The 18,153-nt window shown below is 46.1% G+C and overlaps 1 protein-coding gene across 6 annotated transcripts in view; it reads right to left on the bottom strand.

Annotated features, from left to right (window-relative positions):
• The window catches only part of TMTC4 (transmembrane O-mannosyltransferase targeting cadherins 4), a 60,883-nt gene that overhangs the window by 16,154 nt on the left and 26,576 nt on the right, over positions 1–18,153 (bottom strand). For all 6 annotated transcript variants that reach the window (XM_080659331.1, XM_080659335.1, XM_080659332.1 and 3 more), the window contains exons 6-14: positions 17,736–17,833; positions 12,780–12,872; positions 12,409–12,573; positions 11,158–11,360; positions 9,682–9,853; positions 9,458–9,589; positions 1,491–1,570; positions 419–526; positions 171–312 (exon numbers count right to left, since the gene is read on the bottom strand). In XM_080659331.1, the coding sequence (XP_080515457.1) occupies positions 171–312; positions 419–526; positions 1,491–1,570; positions 9,458–9,589; positions 9,682–9,853; positions 11,158–11,360; positions 12,409–12,573; positions 12,780–12,872; positions 17,736–17,833 (1,193 nt within the window). The remainder of the gene's footprint in view (positions 1–170; positions 313–418; positions 527–1,490; positions 1,571–9,457; positions 9,590–9,681; positions 9,854–11,157; positions 11,361–12,408; positions 12,574–12,779; positions 12,873–17,735; positions 17,834–18,153) is intronic.

The following is an 18,153-nucleotide window of genomic DNA, read 5'->3' as shown; positions in this document are numbered from 1 at the left end:
ATTAAAGCTTTAGAAGTTAAATATAAGGAAATCAAATAGCTGCCTTCAAATGAGATAAACCTAAGTGAAAGAACTTTATGGAGAATGCTAGCAGGGGATATTAGTATCCTCATTTTATTATAAATAAAGAAAAAAAACAAACTTTTCTTCTGCAGTCACAGGCCACTTACCAAACGCCCGAGGTTGTAGTAACAGTCGGGGTACTTCCTTCTGTGTCTGATTGCTGTCCAGTAGCTGTGCTCGGCAGCTTCGAACCGTTTCAGGCTGTTCTGCACGATGCCCAAGTTCATCCACGCCGCAGCAAAGTCTGGCCTGGAAGAACAGTTTGAAAAGGAAAACAAGGAAAAGAAAGGCTCAGGCCCCAAAAGGCAGGAGCTTATTTCTTTGCCACGAGCAGAATTCTAAACACAATGCTTACTGTATTTGTACAGCCAAAGACAGCAGCTCCTCCGCTTCCTGCAGCTCATTCCTTTCCTTTAAGATATTTCCAAGATTATTCATGGCATGAACATACTTGGGATTTAATCTGGAAGTGGGGAGAGAAACCAAGCCATCTGTTAACGTTCAGTTGTCTTCACTAAGCTCTCAGGAATTGGCAAGGGTATCTTAAAGTTGGGGTCATTAAGGGGACAGTTTTTTTAAAAATATATTTGTATTGATTTTAGAGAGGAAGGGAGAGATAGAAACATCAGTGATGAGAGAGAATCATTGATTGGCTGCCTCCTGTATGGCCCTCACTAGGGATCGAGCCCACAACCTGGGCATGTGTCCTTGACCGGAATCAAACCTAGGACCCATCAGTCCACAGGCCGATGCTCTATCCACTGAGCCAAACTGGCTAGGGTAAGGGGACAGGTTTTTAACTTTAGAAAGTTAAAACAATCTATAATAATAAAAGCATGATATGCTAATTAGACCCGACAGTCAGATAACCTTCCGGAAGCTGCCACGGCGGGGGCCAAGGCAGAGGTGGTTAGGGGCGATCAGGCAGGCAGGCAGAGTGCTTAGGGGCAATCAGGCAGGCAGGCAGAGTGGTTAGGCGCGATCAAGCAGGCAGGCAAGTGGTTAGGGGTGATGAGGCAGGCAGGCAGAGGTGGTTAGGGGTGATGAGGCAGGCAGGCAGAGGTGGTTAGGGGTGATGAGGCAGGCAGGCAGAGGTGGTTAGGTGTGGTAAGGCAGGCAGGCCAGTAGTTAGGGGCAATCAGGCAGGCAGGCAGGCAAGCGGTTAGGGGCGATCAGGCAGGCAGACAGAGTGGTCAGGGGCAATCAGGCAGGCAGGTGAGTGGTTGGGGGTGATCAGGCAGGCAGGCAGGTGAACGGTTAGGAGCCAGTGGTCCCAGATTGCGAGAGGGCAGTCGGACATCCCCCGAGGAGTCCTGGATTGCGAGAGGGTGCAGGCCGGGCTGAGGGATCCCCTCCCCCCCATGCACAAATTTCATGCACTGGGCCTCTAGTACATATATATAAATGAGACAGAATGCCTGCAGTACCTCACAGCTTCCCTATAATATCTGATGGCAGCTGTTTGATTGCCTTTATCAGCCAAGTTTTTGCCAACATTGTAGTGAACCTGAAAATAGAGATAAAAACTTGGTCATTAGCTGATAGACTTCTTTCTTCTGAGTAGGGATAACTATCATATCTTCTAAATGAAAACAAAAGGTTATGGTATTTAAAACTAAAACAACACCCCCCGCCCCTCCGCAACAGAACTTTAACTAAAACCCTACAGACTTGGCCAAGGACTTGCCCCACCATGTAAGAAAAGAGTAGAAGAAAGGGAGATAACAAGCAGATGATACCACTACATAAAGATATTTAACTAAAGAATTCACGAGAGAAAACTGAAAAATTAGGAAGCTGGGCTGGTTTTACTGCTAAACAAACCCTCGACTCCCATTCCTCTCTCACATACCCATCCCCCATTAGTATGACCACCATTCTACTTTCTTTTTTATGAATTTGACTTCTCTTGGTACCTCATATAAGTGGTATCACATAGTATTTGTCTTCTTGTGACTGGCTTATTTCACTGAGCATTATGTCCTCAAGGAACACCCATGTTGTAGCATCTGTCAGAATGCCCTTCCTTTTTTAGGCTGAATAATCCATTGTATATATACACCACACTGTCTATACACTGAGTGGCCAGATTATTATGATCTCTGAACGCATAATTATCTGCCCACTCAGTGTGTGTGTGTGTGTGTGTGTGTGTATATATATATATATCTATATCTATATCTACACTAAAAGAGAAACATGCAAATTAACCGTCATTCCGCTACGCCCACCAGCCACGCCCACCAGCCAATCAGGAGCGAGTATGCAAATTAACCCAACCAAGATGGTTGCGGCCACGGAGCTAGAGCAAGCAGGAGGCTTGGGTTGCCCCGGCGGTGGAGGAAGCCAAGCTTCCTGCCCACCCTAGCCGGCCCTGGCCTCCACTCAAGGCTACAAAGTTTCAATTATAGAAGATAAATAAATCCCAACCAAGATGGCGGCCGGCCACGGAGCTGGAGCAAGCAGGAAGCTTGGGTTGACCCGGCGATGGAGGAAGCCAAGCTTCCCACCCGCCCTGGCCTCCGCTTAAGGCTACAAAGTTTCAATTATAGAAGATAAATAAATCCTAGATACTTGCTTCCAGCCGGCCCTGGCTTCCACTTAAGGAGGCGCTGGAAAAAAAAAAAAAGAAAAAGAAAAAAAAGAGGGGCTGGGACCTTGGGTCACCGGGGGGTGATCAGGCCAGTAAGGGATGGCAGGGGCTGTTGGGGGTCAGCAGACTAGCAGGGGGGCCAGTTGGGGGTGAGCAGGCCGTCAGTGGGGGACAGTTGGAGATGATCAGGGCAGTGGGGGGGGGCAGTTTGGAGTGAGCAGGCCAGCAGGGGGGCAGTTGGGGGTGAGCAGGCCAGTGGGGAGGAATGGTGGGGGCAAGCAGGCCAGCAGGGGGGGCAGTTGGGGGTGATCAGGCTGGCGTGGGGGGGCATTTAGGGGCAAGCAGGCTGGTGGCGGGGGACAGTTGGGGGCGAGCAGGCCGGCAGGCAGAATAGTTAGGGGCAATCAGGCAGGCAGGCAGGCAGGCAGGTGAGCAGCTGGAGCCAGCAGTCTCGGATTGTGAGAGGGATGTCTGACTGCCGGTTTAGGCCCGATCCCTGTAAACCGGCAGTAGGACATCCTTCAAGTGGTCCCAGATTGGAGAGGGTGCAGGCCTGGCTGAGGAACACCCCCCCGCCCATGCACAAATTTTGTGCACTATGCCACTAGTATATATATATTAGAGGCCCGGTGCATGAATTCGTGAATGGGTGGGGTCTGGCCAGCCTAGCCAGGGGGAGGGGACATGGGCGGTTGGCCGGCCTGCCTGCTGGTCAAACTCCTGGTCAAGGGGACAATTTGCATATTAGCTTTTTATTATATAGGATATACACTGAGTGGTCAGATTATTATGCATTCAGAGATCATAATAATCTGGCCACTCAGTGTATACACCACATTCATCTGCTGATGAACATTTAGGTTGCTTTCATCTTTTATCTATTGTTAACTAATGCTATGATATCCTGCTTTCAATAGTTTTGGGTATACTATATATATATGTATATATACACACACATATATATGTATATTATACATATATGTGTATGAATATATGTATATACTATATATATACACACATACTATATGTATGTATATATGTATACATATAGGATGGGGCAAAAGTAGGTTTACAGTTGTGAGTACATGAAACAGTTTATTCTTGTATTATTAACTAGAGGCCTGGTGCATGAAAATTCATGCACTGGAGGGGGGTTCCCTCAGCCCGGCCTGCCCCCTCCCACAGTCTAGAAGCCCTCAGGGTCGAGAGGCAACTCAGTGATCAGGGGAAGGTGACACCCCCATAACACCTCTGCTGCTGCCACTGCCAGCAGCGCAAGCCTTGGCCGGCCCTGGTTACCTGAGCCTTGAGCGGCCCTGGGCAGCTGGGCAGCCGCCATCTGAGGCTTGCCTGCGCCTCGGGCTGGCCCTGGGCGGCTGGGGGGCTGAAGGTGGGTCCGGCCGCTCCTTGCGCCTGCCACCTCCCTGGTGGGGCTGAAAGGACTGGGGGACTCCGGCGGGGCTGAGGGGACTGGGCACCACCATCTCGTGGCTGTGGGCGCCGCCATATTTGTGACGGTCAATTTGCATATTCCCTCTTTATTAGATAGGATTATTGTATTATTTTCCATACAAACAACTGTAAACCTACTTTTGCCCAACCCTGTACATCTATCTAGCCATCTTTACATATTTCCCCAGAAGTGGAATTGCTGGATCATATGGTAATTCTAGTTTTAATTTCTGAAGAACTAAAATGGTTGATTTTATGTTATCAGAACTTTACCTCAAATTTTTTTATAAAAGAGAATTTTTGATGATTTCGATTGTAAAGTAGACTAGAAGAAACAGGACTCACAGCTGCATACCTCCCAGAAATTCTCAGTCATCTCAATGTGAGGGCACCAGGGTGGCTAACTTGTGGCATTTTCTCAAGAGCACACGGGCTCAGAATACATTACAAAGAAGGAGTGGGAACCCAAACTCAGACCAGGGCAGCAGAAATGCAGAGTCATGAGGGTGATTATCAAAAGTGCTTATTGATCATCTAAAGCTCCTTTTGGAGGCTTACAACATTAAGGGCCAATAGCAATCTCAGAAGAGATGATGCTATAGGAACTTATTCCATTAGGGGTACTAAGTATGATTAATAACAATAACAGAAACACCAGCAGGGGGCAGGTGCTGAAGGAGGCCGTGAGGCAGGGGCAGGGGTTGGCACCGCACACATATACACACATAGAGTCTCTCCTCTTCACAGCATCCCGGACAGGCAGCTGCTATCACCCTCCCTTCCGAGTTGAGGGACTGCTTTGAGGTTCTGGGCTGGATTTGAATCCAGGATCCAAAGCCTGTGTTTGTTCTTACTATATCACACTCATTTATTAGGGTGCTCGGTAAAAATGAAGCCATTTCTAGACCCACTCGTTCATACCATCTATTACTTTTCCTAAAGTAAAATAATGTTTATTTCTGTGTGTTAAGGGCTGAATTGTGTCCACTTCTCCCTCCAAAGTCCTATGTTGAAGCCCTAAACCCCATGTGATTGTATTTGGAGATTGGGTCTTTTAAAAAAGTCACTGAGTTAAAATGAGGTTCTGAGGGTGGGCCTAACCCAACCCGACTGGTGTCCTTACAAGAAGGGAAAACTTGGACACACAGAGAGACACCAGCAGTGTGTGCACACAGAGGACAGGTCCTGGGAGGGCACAGCCAGAAGGTGGCTGTCTGCAAGCCCAGGAGAGAGGCCTCAGGAGAAATCAACCTGCTGATACCTTGATCTTGGACTTGCAACTTCCAGAAACGAGAAAAAATGAATTTCTGTTGTTTACTCCACTTAATCTGTGGCATTTTGTTATGGCAGACTGATATACAATAACGGTTTAAACACATTCAAGTAGTTCACATTCAAATACTTCCAATCCCTTCTGAAAATATGAGCACATCCTGCCTCAGCAATCCTAACCTACAGTCAGAGCACGTTTTCATAACTACTGATTATTTTTGAAAGGGTGGGGAGCGGTGCAATGGTCTTTAAGCACATATGTGACAGAGATTTGTTTTTTAACTGCCAGTCTTCAAGTCCATTCATTTCTTTTTACCTCATCTAACAAGAGAAATCACAAGCAGGGATGCCACGGGTGATAGAAATGTGCACTATTGCACAGCACACTGCATAATTTAAACTTCCTGGTCCAAATTACTGTCCACACATAGGTATAATCATCTTCAAATCATAGCTTGGAGGCTAGTTAATGCCACGGTCAGTCGTTGAAAAGTATGCTCTAAATGGTTTGATTTTGTGCCTCTCCCAACCCCAGCCAAGACATGTTACTCCACCTCCGGTCCCTCACACAAAAGGACCCAATCTGGAGAATCCAACCTGGGAGTGATGCGCCTGCGGTCCCCAGAATACAAAGAGGGCTCTGAGGCACACTCCCACCTCTTCCTTTCCGAGCTCCCGCTGCTTTCCTTTGTTATGGGGAAATTCTGTTTTCTCAACAAAAAGCTCAAACAAAGAGTTCAAGTGCCCTCTGCAGCACAGACAGTGTTCTGCCAGACACCCTCTGCTAGACACCTACAAGGCCAGACGCGGGAAGATAAGGGAGGACGAGGGCACTCCGGGCATTCAGGCTGCAGTCATTTCAGTGGCACTACTTAAAACCTGACAGCGCTCAGAAGGAAGAACTGGCACACGTGCTGGCCCAGAGGCCAGCCTTATCCTCTGAGTTATGTGAAGGGAAGTATTTGAACAGAAAACAGCTGCCTAGATAACCCACTATAAAAAGACAAAACAAAATAACCCGGACACCGTTTACTTAAAATAGTGTTCAAAGAATGAGTGATTTCTGTTTCCAGGGAAGGTAAGAGATTGAAAAATCCTATTTAGACTTGAGCTTTCCCTCCAGCCTTTGTGATTCCTGCGCTGAGGCACTGAACCAGCACTGAAGCCGCAGATAAAGCCGACCGCAACCCAAGGACATGTAACTGTAAAGGAGGTAAAAGCCACAGTAACGGCAGGCAGTTTTAACACCAGCAACAAAACCAGTTCGTTTAAAATATTCTGCCAAGGGTTGATGTTAAATTTAAAATCTTTTAAGCACCTAAAAGTCCTATAATCTATCCTGGGTCCCTCCTTAAAGGAAATACCTCATTGTGGTATGTGATCCTTTCATTATTAAAAGAGTTTAGAATTGTATCCCAGAGTTGATACAAAGGGACACACACTTTAAAGCCTTAAAAACTAAAAATGACTGTCAACATAAGTAGATACTTGGCATTTCACCATAGTAAGCTCAAGGAATTTAATTTCCATTTGGCTCAATTCAATCACTAATATTGAGTGCATACCATACACAAGGCACTGTGGATCATTCAAACGCAGACCAGGCACTGGTACGACCTGCCTAGACATTGCAATCTTTTGAGAAAGATAAGCCTGTTTGTAAATCTGGGCCTAGTCTAGAGCCAGGTGTCAACTGCTTACTTAATATTCAATGAACATAAAGTAGATACCAGTGCAAAAACTCTATCTCCTGTAACGGAGTTGAAGGAAACCAGTGTCTTCCTAATGAGATCTCTGCCCTGAAATCAACCCAGCTTTTTTTTTTCTTTTCTAAACAAAAGGAAGTAAAGACAATTTTATAATATTTCAATTTATAGTGGAAAGTAAAAACGTAAAATATAATCTCTCCTTTGCTCGGACTGAATGGCGTCACTAAAAAAAGTTCTTAGAAAGGACTATCACCACCAGGTCCATTTTGAAGAAGACATAGAATAACTGTGTGTGTGCCCATGTGTGCACACCCTGTGTTTTCTGGCCTACAACATAGGAAGTCATGTCACTAGGACACATAGATAGGCTCCAAATCACACATGTCCCATCTCTCCCCTCTCCCATTTACTAGAGTAACTTGGGCACTGTATCATATCAGGTCTCCATCTAGCCACCCAGATCACTAAGCTAGATAACATTTTTCTATGCCTCACTTTCTCCCATTTGTAATAATAATAATAATAATAATAATAATAATAATATCCTTTCTCTAAAAACCTTAAAGGGAATATAATGGAGATTAATGATAGAGCCACTACAAAGAAATGTGAGTTCCTTATAGGGAAGAACTATATAAATAGAAGGCATAATTTCTACTATTCAAATACCAAAGTAAAAATAAAGCAAATCTATTAACATGCATAAAATTAAATCACAATTTGTTTTTAGTAGTTTTGGGTAGGCCAACAAATCAAATTAACGCTAAGTTTGAAGTAATTCACTTTTTTACCTAAGTCTCTTAGCTATAAAACATGAACAAGGTTTTTTTAATCCAAGAAAAAGACAAACAAGGAGTCAGTATCTTTTATACTATTCTTCGCTTCGAGGTCACAATAAGATGTCAACTTCTCATTAATTTGTTGATGTGATTTTACCTGAAATCACTGCTTTTTCGTAGAGAATGTAAAAACGAGAGAGCTGCAGGGAGCTCTTTGTTTCTACCTCCTGAGGGTTCATTTGGAGCATCCAATTCTGATGACCCAAGGCAGAATGAACCTTTATCTATACTAATAAAAGCGTAATATGCAAATCAGCCTAACAGCTGAACAGCATAACAACTGTCCAGATAACCTTCCAGACGACCTTCCCGACGAAGCCGGGGGCTGTGAGGGCCGAGCCCTTGCATGAATTTCGTGCATCGGGTCTCTAGTTTAGTAATAATAATGATCTCCATGAACAGACATCCTTCTAACCTAACCCCTTGGTATCCCACTTTGAGCAAATAACATTCCCTTCTTGTCAGTGAATGTGACAACCAAAACTAAGTTGAGCCTAAGAAAGCCAGCATTTCTTGAGCACCTGCTAGGTTCTCACTACCCTGTGAGGCCACGTCAGATGCCAGGTTTCAGGAAGGCCTCGCCACAAACCCAGGAGACGGACATTATCGGCCCCCTTTACTAAGGGCACTGAAAATTCAAAAAGCTGAGTGTCGTCCAAGCCGGCAGAGCCGGTGAAGCGAAGAGCTTGGATTCAGGAAGAATCCAAGTGAAAAAATTCCTTCCAGACTGCTTCAACAGAAACAAGGCCCATTTTAAAGTCTATACATTTATTTTCCCCCAGCCTAACAAAAGGAATCACGAGCAGGGAAACCACAGGTGGCGCAAATGTGTACTAGTGCTACCACATAGCACGATTTAAACTTCCTGAATCAAATCATTGTCGTTTGTAGGTACTGTCATCTTCCAATGATGGCTTGGAGGCTGGTGGATGCTATGGCCAGAGCATGCATTTTGAAAAGCGTGCTCTGCATGTTTCAGCTGTGGCCCGCCTCCAGCGCAGACTGGATGTGTGGTGTTAGTTCCCCTGCCACCACTTCAAAGGGAGATGAGTAACACTTCCTTTAAGTAATCTCTTGCTTCACTAACATTGTCTTTTTTTTTAAATGTATTTTTTATTGATTTGTTTTTAGAGAGAGAGGAAGGGAAAAGGGAGAGAGAGAAAAAACATCGATATGAGATCAAAACATCTATCGACTGTGTCACGCATTCCCTTTACTGAAGATCGAACCCACAACACTCCTAGGCACGTGCCCTGACTGGGACTCACACCAGCAACCTTTCGGAGCACGGGATGAAGCCCAAATGAGTCATACTGGCCAGGGCAGACATTGCTTGGTTTTAATAACGTCCTTTGAATTATTTTGGCTCAGGGAAATTTTAATACATTTTATCAAAAGAACAAAAAAAGAAAGAGAAACCCAGAATTATGTTAGATTCTGTATGAAGGCAAACATTCTTCTTATTCAGCTGTGGAATTGAAAACATTTCCTAGTAACGTCTTTCTAAAGACACAGGGCAGCCAACACACCTTAGCATTGAGAGGGCACACAGACAGGGCACTTCTAAAGAGCTGTTCTTCACTCCGCCACTCGCCGCTGCGAATTATGCACCTCAGCGTGTTTATGAATAGAATCCCCAGTACGAGAGCAGCGATTAGTTTCTTAAGAATAGAGAGACATGGTAAATGTCATGAGGAAGCTCCGTCCAACCATCCAACCATGTGGTTACGAAAGGCACCCTCCTGGCCAGTACCTTTCTCTGGGTATGTTTACTGAGAGCTCCACACCCGAGCGTCAGCAGCATGCAGTAACCAGCACTGGGCAGGTAGAGCACTCTCTCGGCCACCACGAAGCCCACGCGGAAGAACAGGTTACTTGCGGGAAGAAACGGGATAACGAGGAATCCCAGGCCCAGCGTAAGGGTCCTGGAAAATGAGAGGTACGTAAATGGCTATTTGTGGCTATCTCAAGAAAATGTGCTACTCAACATTAAAATAATAATAAATCTTTTTTTTCATGCCATCCATTGAGAAAAGGTTATTGGCAGTAGCAAAACACTGTCAACAGCAGAGAGGGTTTAGCCTGGCAATATTAAAAGAAGAAGTAAAAATCTTACAGAGGCACTCAGCATCAAGCATAAGGATGAAACTTACAAGTCACACGATTCATAACAATGTGGTTAGAATGACTATATTTGTGAGGCCTTCTTAATTCATTTACTCCTAACACACCTCAAACCATGTAGGTATTGAATAGCCGTCGATATTGGCCCCCATTAGTCTAACATAGTTTATATAGGGGAAAAAAAAATTCCCCCTACAAACTTAACAGGTATAATACTAATTAATTAGCTTCAACTTTATAAAATCTGAAATAAACTAATATCATTTTGGGGGTTACAACCCCACAACCTTCAGTCAAGTAGAAGAAGGCTAGACCTAGGCTATCATTTCTAATGTCCCATATGATACAAGAGGATGAATTGGGAAACTAGGTCAAATTTGCTGGCTCCTTCCTGGACCCTGTGCCTACAGTATGTTAAAAATAAAGTCTAATTGCACATGTATAAGTGAACTGGGGCAAACGTTTGTCGACCTTTAGAATTATGAACCAATTTAAAACACAGGTAAACTTGAACCTTCATTTATTTTTAGAAATTACTAATCTAAATCCATACGTATACGTAAAGGAAATCATCTTAAATAGTTTTCTTTCTCACGAAACACATTTGTTTTTCCTCCAATTTTATTCTCAATAACCTTCCCCCCCCCTTTTTATTTGTGAGAAAAGAATAGTTTCTTTGGGGCAGCAGTTTATTTTGTATCAAACAACAACAGAAAGAATCACTATGGCATCCACCAGGGTTTTCCGAAGGAGAACTGTGAAATAATGGGCACAACACACATCAATTACACTCTCTGTTCTGACCATAAATGACTCTTTACCACCTACTGAGAAAAGGATCTCAAAATGCTACATACTTCAGGGGGTGGGGAGGAGGGGGAGATAAGGCAGTCATCCATACCCCCTCCTCCAAGTTCACTCCCCACCAGTTGAAACCAGCAATAGATTCCAAATGGGTGAACTCCTCCTCGTCATAAATATGCACTGGAAATAAATGTCCTGAGACATTACTTCCACAAAATCGTTGAAATGATCAGTGATGGATTTAGCAAAATGCTTCTGACTTAACCTAGGGTGGAAGTTAAAACTCGGCGCTGTCTCTTACCTTCTCCTGTGACTGTCTGCAGAGCACAGGGCTTGGCATATCAGGCCAATTAGGCAGAACCAGAGTGCTGCCAGTGCAATTACCCTCCAGTCACGGGGGGACTTAATGAGGGGGATGCAGCCCATTGACCAATCAAAACACAGCCACCAGGGGCACAGCAGCAGCCAGGCATTCAAGGAATAGTAGTAATTATAGTTTATGGCCTGTCAGTCAAAAGGAAAACAAACAATTACTTCATACTAAACTTGAAAATATACGTATGTATCCTAACTTCACTTCTGAGGCATCCGCAGGCTTCTCTTCCAGGAGAGAAGTTATAGAAAATAAAATGCCACTTTCGACCGTGGGTGAGGGGCTCTAATTTGCAATTTATGAAATGCATTGAGATTTTAAGAGAGAGAGATGCAGTGTAGCTGCCAGACTCTGCTATACAGTTATTCCATTTCTGATCAGTCTATGTCAGTGGTCGGCAAACTGCGGCTCCCGAGCCACATGCGGCTCGCGAGCCGCGGTTTGCCGCTCTGTTGACTAATGAGTTTGCTGACCACTGTCATATATTACCCTTTACCTCTTTGCACACAATATGCCACAATTGCCTAATCCTCACAGCTTCCAACTACACAGTAACATTTAGTCTAGTCCAGTGGTCGGCAAACTCATTAGTCAACAGAGCGGCAAACCGCGGCTCGTTTGCTGACCACTGGTCTATGTCCCATTTACGTAGGGAGGCTCGAAGTCTGTGACCCAGGAAATCTGAGGCCCAGGGGTCACCTATGTGCCTAACAACCTAAGAACAGGATTCCATGCTGTTCCTCTTGATTTCGGTCTCTATGAAGTGCACTGCTCTATGAAAGCACTGACACCCTTGCCTTCAGATAAAGCCAACCTTTGCAATAGAGTCTTGACACCATTAGACTTTTAAAGATACCACTGATATTGCTATATTTTATCTTAACCCCGCCATGCCAATTTCCTTTATTACAAAAGTCCCGGGGTTAGGAGATACTAACGAGGCTGGCGAGAAACCTGACGTTAGAAGGAACCACTCAATTTTGATTAGAATGGAAATACAGGGGGCTTCCACCTGCTCAATCGCTTGATAAAAGCCTGGTTTCATCCTGGAATGTCCTTCATGACGGCAAACAAACACGGAGGGGTTCCATTTATTAGGGATTTTGTGGGTGTGCTGGGAGTGAGAGGTGGAGGAGGTGTGAAGGACCGGGGAACTGGGTGGACACACTCAGAACTCACCCTGACCACCATGCTGTCGGCAAAGGAGGCAGGGTTGTCCACCTCGGTGAAGGGTGGCGGGCCGGTGCCCATGATTTTCCAGCGCACATAGAGCACCCCGGCTCCCCCCAAAGCCAGGAGGGTCATTCTGAAGAGGAGACCCCCATTTCTGAGCACGCCAATGTTCTGCAAAGACACCGCAAAGCCCCTGATGTCACAGATTTTCAAACAGAAGTGTGGCAATTGTACCTGAACTGTGCTGACACTGTGCTTTAAAAGGCTGGCTATTTTAGAATTCAGACTCGCAGTAAGGACTTTGAAAATGGCATTTTAAATCAGCTGGTACTTGACATTTTCCATGTCAGGGTTGGAGACAAAAAGTACATACTCACCTCTAATGACTTGTCCTTGTGTAGTGCCTTCTGGACAATTTCCAGAACATTTAATTTGCCTATCACCAAGATGTCAAAGACTGCATTTAAGCCCTAAGGAGGCAAAACAAGGCAATCAATGATGCGAGTGCCTAACTCTGATTAGGTAGCAATTATACTGCATGATTATATTGGTAAATCTAGGTAAGGAATATAGTGGATTAGGTAATTACCGGAAGACTTCTTCAGCTCTTGGAAAAATAACCATTGTTCCTACAAAATTAGCTCATAGCAATATATCAAGTTTATTAGCTAGTAAGTACCTGTTAGTCATAATTTCAGTCGGCATGTTAGAATACTGTACGATTTGGGATAACTAGAAATTTGGACCTCCTCAAAGGTTGTTCCCCCCCCACTTTTTTTCTTTACACTAAGAGGGTCCCTTAATTGATATAAGAGTGGTTATGTGGGCAGTTATTATGCCTAAAAAGACAAAGGCAGCCATCAACCTCGGAAACCCAGCCACATAAGTAATGACACCTCAGGAACCCCAGGTGCAGCAGAAGCAGGAGCAGAACATGTACAAGGGTCTCTGATGGGCCATTGGAGATCCCTTAGCTTCAGACTCCTAACTGTCCACCAGCTTGCTATTCTTCTTTTCTTTTTTGTAATCCTCACCCAAGGATATATTTTACTGATTTTAGAGAGTGGGGAAGTGGGGGGCAAGGGGAAAGAGATAGATAGATCAGTTGCCTCCCACACACATCCTGACTGGGGATTGAACTCGCAACCTAGGTATGTGCCCTGACCAGGAATCGAACTGGCAATCTTTTGGTGCACAGGATGATGTACGCTCCAACCAAGTGAATCACATGGGCCAGGTGCAGCTTTCTGTTCCTGCCGAGCACACAGCCAGGCTGCATTTCCCAGCCTCCCCTGCAGCTACGTGTGGTCACGGGACTGAGTGTCAGCCTATGGAATGTGGGCAGAAGTGATAACGCCCCATCTTGGAGGTTTGGTTATAAACCTGGACACCCTCCACCACTCGGTTTCCCCTGCCCACTGGCTGTGATGGAGACGATGAGGATACTCACTGAAGATGGCAGAGGCTCCGCCAGCCTGGGCCACTGTACAGAGGACAGTCACCTCTGTCACGCGAAGCCCTGTCCACAACGGCTAGGTAAACGATAAAAACGCCAATTCTGTGATGCCACTGGGTTTTGAGAGTGAGATGCTGTAGCTCTACCTATGCTAACAGCTTCCAATACCACCATGACAGTTTCTTTCTAGCAGGTGAGGGCTGCTTCTGCAGCTATTACACCTATAGTTCATTACAGGCTGAAGGCCAGATGAGCCTTCAATTCTATTGTCTGAACTGCAATGGACTTTCCACAGTTGTTGCTGCTGCAGGAAACATCATCTAGCAGAACTCTGTCCAATCTGGATAAAGTGGTCAGAATATGCACAGTGTATTTGGATAACACCGTCCCTAAATGACTTGTGCCTTTTTAATATGGGACTTCGTGGCAAAGATCATAAATCATCAGAAGCCAGTGGTGATTCATGGTTTTCAGAGCAAGGATGACATTCCTACTTAACCCTCTCCCAGAAATGCTGGGAGCCATTCATTATCCAATACACGGGCCAGCGCTGGATTAATCATTTCAAGAATCCTGATTTCATTCACCCAAGCGACACATGATTTAGAGGGTCACAGGAGACCATTTCTGCCTGGGTGTGAACTATTTTCTAGGAGGCAGAGCTCCCTGTTGAGCGGCTGCCGTCACTGTCTTTTCACACTGTTTGTGCTTCTGCCTGTGAGCTGTAGGACAGTCACCATGGGGTGACGGGGCCTTGCTGTCAGAAGCACTGAGCCAAACACAAGTTTGGCCCTCCCTCCTCCTTCCCACTGAAACGTATCCTCAAAATGTCCACATCCTCAAAATGTCCACATTCTTATCAAATTTTTGAAAACAGCTAAATTTCGCCGTATCCTTCTTCACATAAATTCAAACTTTAATGGGAATCTCCAAGGGTCCTTGTTAAGTGGAGATCCTGATGCAGCAGTCCTGGTGTGGGGTCTGAAACCCAAGTTTCTAATAAGTGCCAGGTGATGCTGATGCTACTGGGCCTCAAACCACACCTGGAGAAGCACGGGTTCAGAGCGGTGGTTCTCAAGAGGATGATTTTTCCCCTCAGGGGATGCGTGACTATGTTGGAGACATTTTCGGTTGTTACAACTGAGGGGGTCCTACTGGAGGCCACGGATGCTGCTAAACATCCTACAGAGCACAGGACAGCCCTCCATAAGACAAAAGATCTAGCCCTAGCTGGTTTGGCTCAGTGAATAGTGTCAGCACGCAGACTGAAGGGTCATGGGTTTGATTCTGGTCAAGAGCATGTACCTTGGTTGCAGGCTCCATGCCCTGGCCCTGGTTGGTGTGCATGTGGGAGGCAACTAATCGATATATCTCTCACATCAGTGTTTCTCTCTCTCTCTCTCTCCCCCTCCCTTCCACTCTCTCTAAAAATTGATGGGAAAATATCCTTGGGTGAGGATTAACAACAACAAAAAAAAGATCCAGCCCATGCCAGGCCAGTGTGATTCAGTGGTTGAGCACATGCCCTGGTTGCAGGCTCGATCCCCAATAGGGGGTGTGCAGGAGGCAGCTGATCAATGATTATTTCTCATCATTGATATTTCTATCTCTCTTTCTCCCTTTCCCTTCTTCTCTGAAATCAATCAGAACATATCCTCCTCCTATCTAATAAAAGAGAAACATGCAAATTGACTGTACCTCCACTACGCCCACCAGCCACACCCACCAGCCAATCAGGAGCGAGTATGCAAATTAACCCAACAAATATGGAAGTAGCCACGGAGCTGTAGAGAGCAGGAGGCTTGGGTTGTCCCGGCGATGGAGGAAGCCAAGCTTCCCGCCTGCCCTGGCCTCCGCTCAAGGCTACAAAGTTTCAATTATAGAAGATAAATAAATCCCAACAAAAATGGTGGTGGCCACAGAGCTGGAGCAAGCAGGAGGCTTGGGTTGCCCCTGGCGATGGAGGAAGCCAAGCTTCCCACCCACCCTGGCCTGCCCTGGCTTCCGCTTAAGGCTACAAAGTTTCAATTATAGAAGATAAATAAATCCCAGATACCAGGGCCTCCACTTGGGTTGCTGAGGGGCATGGCTGGCCTGCAAACCACCACAGGCACCTCGCCCAGGCCACCCCACGCCCCAAGGGAACTGCCACCCTGATCCAGGACACCCTTCAGGGAAACCAGCCAGCCCCCACCCATGCACCAGGCCTCTATCCTATCTAATAAAAGAGTAATATGCAAATTGACCATCACTCCAACACACAAGATGGCTGCCCCCATGTGGACACAAGATGGCCGCCACAAGATGGCCAGCAGGGGAGGGCAGTTGGGAGGGACCAGGCCTGCAAGGGAGGGCAGTTGTGGGCGATCAGGCCAGCAGGGGAGGGCAGTTGGAAGGGACCAGGCCTGCAAGGGAGGGCAGTTGGGGGGGACCCAGGCCTGCAGGGGAGAGCAGTTTGGGGGGACCAGGCCGGCAGAGGAGGGAAGTTGGGGGGCACTAGGCCTGCAGGGAAGGGCAGTTGGGGGGATCAGTCCTGCAGGGGAGGGCAGTTAGGGGTGACCAGGCCTGCAGGGGAGGGCAGTTAGGGGTGACCAGGCCTGCAGGGGAGGGCAGTTAGGGGCAATCAGGCTGGCAGGGGAGTGATCAGGCTGGCAGGCAGAAGCGGTTAGGGGCAATCAGGAAGGCAGGCAGGCTAGCAGTTGGGAGCCAGCAGTCCTAGATTGTGAAAGGGATCCCAGATTGGAGAGGGTGCAGGCTGAGCTGAGGGACACACCTCCCCCGTGCACGAATTTCATGCACTGGGCCTCTAGTACACACACACACACACACACACACACACTAAAGGCCCAATGCACGAAATTCGTCCAAGGGGCTTGGCCCTTGCAGCCCCACCTTTGTCCGGAAGGTTGTTCGGTCTAATTAGCATATTACACTTTTATTATTATAGATATCAAACACACACACACACATACATATATGAATAATAAAAAGACTTAAAAAAAAGGAAAGAAAAAAGATCCAGCCCTAAATGTCAATAATAGGAAAGTTGAGAAACACTGGCTTAGAGCAAACTTTTAAAAAGTAACTCCTGAAATTCAAGGATGTTGGCAGAAATTCAAGGAATTACTATTCCTTCTACACCATCTTGTAGATAGTTAACCTTAACATTATGGACCAAGTCCAATAAAACCACTGATCTTTGCCTTGATTTGTGTCAAACCCCAAATAGCTCTGACTGCCCTTTCTTCCCCAAGGTATTCCTACATGGGCCATTCACACCCCACACCTTTGTTTTCCATTTCTCTACCTCTGCTCTCATCTCTAATTTCTAGATTTCCCTCTAATAATGTAAGGCAGAACACTGGCTAGAATAGAGAAAAAAGGAAAGTGGATTTCAATGCCTCTCCCTTCCAGGGGCTTCAATTCAAATCAGCCATCGGAGGTGCGTGACTCTCCTCTTCAAAGGCCCTCTCCTCTCCTTTCACACTTCCAATGGAAGCCAAATACAACATGATCTACACTCAGTACTTTAACCAGGACCAGAAGCACTAATGGGGTCAGCCCACTGTTGCATTTAGGGCTGCCCAAATATGAGAGCACCCAAAAAAAACCCTTTTTCCATAGGACCTCTCCAATAGGACTAATCACCACTCTTGAAGAACCTCCCACTCTCCATTCCCACCAGTCGCTAATGATCGTCAGCTGAGACAGTTCATTCCCTGATGCAACACCAGGATTGTGAGAGCGCAAGTAATTGGTCCAGAAATGTCTACCACTGTAGGCTGGCAATGGGGTGCAATAGAGGAGGTCACCCAGGCAGGGCCGGCTCGCTCTGTCTCTACAGGAGGGGGAAGGGTGCGTTCAGAGCAGGTCTTACCAGCACAGTGATCCCCTGTTCTTTGCACAGCATGGCCACAGCGCCCAGAAGGATGCTCAGCAACACCCAGAATGTAGAATGGGTCCCTTCCTTGTTACCTGCCAATTAAGAGAAATGACAAACATAAAAGTCATACAACCCAGCTCGGTTTTATTAGCACTAGGAACAAAAATTTGAAGCGTGCACCTCATGTTGCCACAATTTAAAACCAGAGTTTGGTCTCTGACAGCATTTCTCTATAGTTGAGTATGTTAGACCCCTGAATTCCTGATGAGGCAACACCCTCTAAATGTACACACGTCCCCTCTCAAGGTGAACCATAGCAGGTGCCCAGAGCCTTTGAGAGGCATTGTAACAAAGTCCTGGCCACAAAGACTCTCATCTCACAGTCCCCATGGGGTAAGTGCCTTCTCCCCAA

This window comes from Plecotus auritus, assembly GCF_963455305.1.
Source record: "Plecotus auritus genome assembly, chromosome: 3".
NCBI lineage: Eukaryota > Metazoa > Chordata > Mammalia > Chiroptera > Vespertilionidae > Plecotus > Plecotus auritus.
Note: the sequence above shows the minus strand (reverse complement) of the source record. Positions and strands in the feature narration are given on the sequence as shown.